General features: G+C 46.9%; 1 protein-coding gene across 1 annotated transcript in view; it reads right to left on the reverse strand.

Annotated features, from left to right (window-relative positions):
• FKBP9 (FKBP prolyl isomerase 9) overlaps positions 1-4197 on the reverse strand; it is a 26761-nt gene that overhangs the window by 11838 nt on the left and 10726 nt on the right. Inside the window, exons 2-4 of the mRNA XM_010713047.2 lie at positions 1449-1594; positions 835-1024; positions 20-165 (exon numbers count right to left, since the gene is read on the reverse strand). Coding sequence (XP_010711349.2) covers positions 20-165; positions 835-1024; positions 1449-1594 — 482 coding nt within the window. The remainder of the gene's footprint in view (positions 1-19; positions 166-834; positions 1025-1448; positions 1595-4197) is intronic.

A 4197-nucleotide genomic window follows, 5' to 3' on the forward strand; every position in this document is an offset into this window, starting at 1 on the left:
AAAAAAGGAACAACTTTACCATCTCCTTCTTCTCCATATGCCAGGAAAGGTGGTATTGTGATAATGCGCTTCTCCCCGATGCACATTCCCAAGAGACCCTGATCCATTCCAGGAATCAGCCATCCAATGCCCACATATGTATCATAAGTTCTCATCCGATTATGGCTAAAAATATAAACAAACCAAAAAAAGCCAACAAACAATTCAGGAACAGCATTAATCCCCAGCAGCCAACTACTAAGCATGATATATGTCACAATTTGCTGCTTGTTATTAACATTAACATTGCTCATCAATTTACCAAGGTCTTGCTGCCTAGCATTTTCCATAACACTCAGCTATCTCAGAAACCTAGCAGAGGTTTTGAAAAGCTTATTTACAAATAGAAAGGCAGATGTTATTAAAGCATCATTTTCCACACAACTTTAATGAAGCTGCGCATTTAAAATCTCAATATAAAAGTGTTAATAGCTCAATTTCTTTTAAATCTCTGCCTGCTTAACTTATAAAGCTTGTTTGTAACATGAATAGCTATCCTGCACTAGTGATAAAACTATTAGCTACTGCAGCAGACAATAATATAGATACAGGCTGCTAATACCTGTGCAGAAATTCTATAGCTGTTTTATTGGTATGAGTGAGTACTGCTGTCCCATAGTGCCTGAATAAATTATTTTTACAGGATGCTGGCTTTAATTTCTTGGGAAAACTGCCTGCGTTTCTGGTCAGATAGAACTAATTGCTCTACCAACGGAGTGGGAGAAGAAGGTGGTTTCACGTGACTGATTCAGACACCTGCTAAAATACACCAGCACACACAGCCCAGCTGCACACCTGGAATCAAAGAGAGTCCCATCTAAGAAGGTCCCATTGTAATGGTATCGTACAAAGTCGGACACCTGGACCCTCCGAGTGCACTTCTCAGGTTTGAAGTAAGTCTCAACCTGCACTTCGTCTTCAGGATTCCAAAGATCTATCAGAAGCACATCAAAATGGAGCACGGCATTGGGGGGTATCACACCAGCTGCAAAAAGCAGAACACCACAATGGAGTTTATTTCCTGTTTTCTAAAGGCAGCAATGTAAAGGGAATCAATCTGCACGTTCCCTAAACAATCCGTGGTGCACAACATCTTCATCTGCAGGTCTGTTTCCCTCTGTTCCTTAACACTTCTGCAGCTGCACAGGGGGAGGAGGATGTGACAGCATGAAATGCTATCAACTACATCTATCTGTCCAAGTGACGTTGATCTAACTTTTTATCCCTGTGACTCTGCAAGCAAAGCTGCTTTTGTCACTGGCAAGACCTGATGCAGATTGACGATGGCAAAATACAAAAAAGCATTTGACAAAAAAGGAGATGCAAATAAATAGCTATTTCTAGCTAGCATGGCTACAGCCTGAAAGCCCCGTGCCGTCCCAGCTCACCCTTCAGCACACTGTACTTACACACGCCTTCGCTTCCATAGGCGAGCTTGGGGGGAATTTTCACGAAGCGCCGCTCGTTGACACACATGCCAACCAGGGCCTTGTCCATCCCAGCAATAAGTTGCCCTTTTCCCACAAACACGTTGAAAGTGGATCCCCTGTCATAGCTGCAAAGGGAAAAGCAGGGAGAAAAGGTCAGTGGTTCATTTACTGACATTTCTGCTGTTTTTTGAGAGCTTGTCTGTACCTAATCCCCCCTCTGACTGTTAGCCCAAGTTTATTGAGAGGCAGCTGCTAAGGGAGCAATCAATTCCAGGTGTTTCTGAAACTCCAGCCCATCCTTTCCTCTGTTGGCTGCTCCCCACCCACCTGACACACATCTTAACGCTGTGCCATGGACACAGTAGGCACCCAAAGCCCACACGTACCAACGATTAATTTACGCACCAGTGCTAGGAGCAGCGCTGAAAAATTCAGCACAAAAGAGAAAAGTAAATGCTGCTGCAGGATGTGAAAGGATGGCTGCTCTCACAATAGAATCTTAACATGTCAACGCTGGTAATCAACATTAAAAAACACCACACAAGACTGACAAGCTTTGCAACATGAGACACCGTGCTTGGTGGCTGCTAGAGCAGGGGAAAGGGAAGAAGGAGCCTTTGAGTCCCAACCGTGAGGTTTGCCCATCGGTTAATTATTTTCTCCACCACACACCCAGCTCTCATTTCACTTAGATTTGAATACATAGAAAAAAACCACAGCTGTGCCTTGAACAGCAAGTCAGCCAGATTGAAAATCAGTCGATCTGATTAAGAGATCTTCCACTGCAAAAAGACACAAACACTCGAAAGGTGAAAGAAGTTGTTCTGAAATGTTGAAGAAAGCCTTCTCCGCAGTCCTGAAAGCAGAGTGTTAGCACAGCATAGCATCAACACCAGCTTTGTCAGTCCTGCTGCTGCCCCAGGCCCCCACAACACCGCGTTCTGCTGGAGCCGGCTTACCGCCGCTATTCGTTTTTAAGGAAAGTATAAACCTGTGTCAGGAAGCGTTCAAAAGCCTCATGCCTATTTCTAAGCTTTCACTGCTTTCACTTTCTCAAATTCCTTTCACAATTTAAAGGACTTTATTTTTCTTTTTTTCAGATAGAAAGAAACGTGGAGAAGAAAAAGGCCTCTGTTCTGCTGCAGTGCTGGTGAGCAGCCAGCACAGCGGTGCTGTGGGGGAAATGATGTCAAACCCTCCTTGGAGGATGTGAGTGTCACTCACACAACACACCGAGCTCTCTCAGCAGGCCCAGGTCCCAGCAGCCCTTCGGATGTTTCACTGGGAGCTCTCTGCTTCCTGGCAAGCATTTCTCTGAAAACAGAGAGCCCTCTATAGGCAGCACTCACTTTCTCTTGCACAGATATTCTCTCTCGCCCGCAGGGATGGAAAGTATTTAAATAAGCTCCCGATAAAGCGGGGCATTGAGTTCGGGATGAACTTCAAACCAAAAAGTTTTTTTATTGTTTTTCTGTGGGTTTTTCTTTTATTATTCTTCCAAAAATAAACCTGCAATTAAGAAACCACTGGTGCTGAGCAGGAGCTGAACAAAGCAGGGAGTAGAGCGTGCAGCTCTGCATAACTGACCTGGCAGATCTTTTACAGCTCAGCAATATCGGGTTCTATCAGCAGAACTCACCACACTAACAGCAGATGCATAGAGAACTAAAATCAAGCTTAAAAACTCAGATCGCTTTGTGGCTGTGGAAACGAACAAATTAAGTGGTGTATCAGTTAATTACGTGAAACACTGTCAGTGGAAGAGCTGGGAGTAGTTTGCTGGCAAGAGGAGCAGCATTACAGCTCGGGAGCATCTGCACAGAGCAGGAAGCTGAAAGCCTTTCTCAACAGCTGAGGAAGAATCAGAATAAACCTTCCCTTACTTCAAGACCCGAGGGACTTTGGTGAGACTGCCACTGTCACCAGCTATCAGCACTGCCATTTAGAGGACCCAAGGGGACAGACAACACACAACTCAGCCCCACCCCACACAATTCACACCCACACCACCAGAAACATGGAACGAAGTCCAGTCAACACCTTTGTGCTCCACAGGTACACGCTCAGCCATGGGGCCCAGGTGCACAGCGTGGTGCAGAGCTCTGCAGGCACAAGACCAAGGATGGATGTTTGTGGGTCCAGCAGGAACACATCTCTGAACACGTGGCTGCTTCCCACAATGGCACGCATTTTCAAGTGAGCAGGGAGCACACCGCCCTCAAGCAGAGCCATCCTGCAATGCACTGGAAAACCCCCACGACCGAACTCTGCAGGACGATGATTTCCCTGGGGCACGGGGAAGATTAGCAAGATTACAGAGAAGAAAGCAGGCAGCGGGCAGTGCTGGTGTCCTTCTCGGTCTCCCGATCCCACTGTTTAGGTTTCCTGATCCCAAAACAACAGGAGGAAGGCATTTTGCTGGAGACAGTCCACGTTGACTCAAGGATAATATACACAAACGTTTCAGAGCGAGCACTGCTCTTGTGTTTCTGCTAGCGACGACTCTGAAAGCTATGCATTCTGGTAGGGCTAAGCTTCAAAAAGACAGAGGAAAGGCACGGAAGGAAGCGGGCAGGAAATCCCTGCGCTCTGTGACGGGACACCGCTGCCCACCAGGACATCCCGACGGTCCCGGAGCCCCTGGGGTAGCAAGGTGAACGCAGCGGAGCGTTCCAATCGCCCCAAAGCGGGTCCGACCGCCGCAGCGACGCCCCCTCACCAGACCGCA

Source organism: Meleagris gallopavo, chromosome 6 (genome assembly GCF_000146605.3).
Source record: "Meleagris gallopavo isolate NT-WF06-2002-E0010 breed Aviagen turkey brand Nicholas breeding stock chromosome 6, Turkey_5.1, whole genome shotgun sequence".
Classification (NCBI taxonomy): domain Eukaryota; kingdom Metazoa; phylum Chordata; class Aves; order Galliformes; family Phasianidae; genus Meleagris; species Meleagris gallopavo.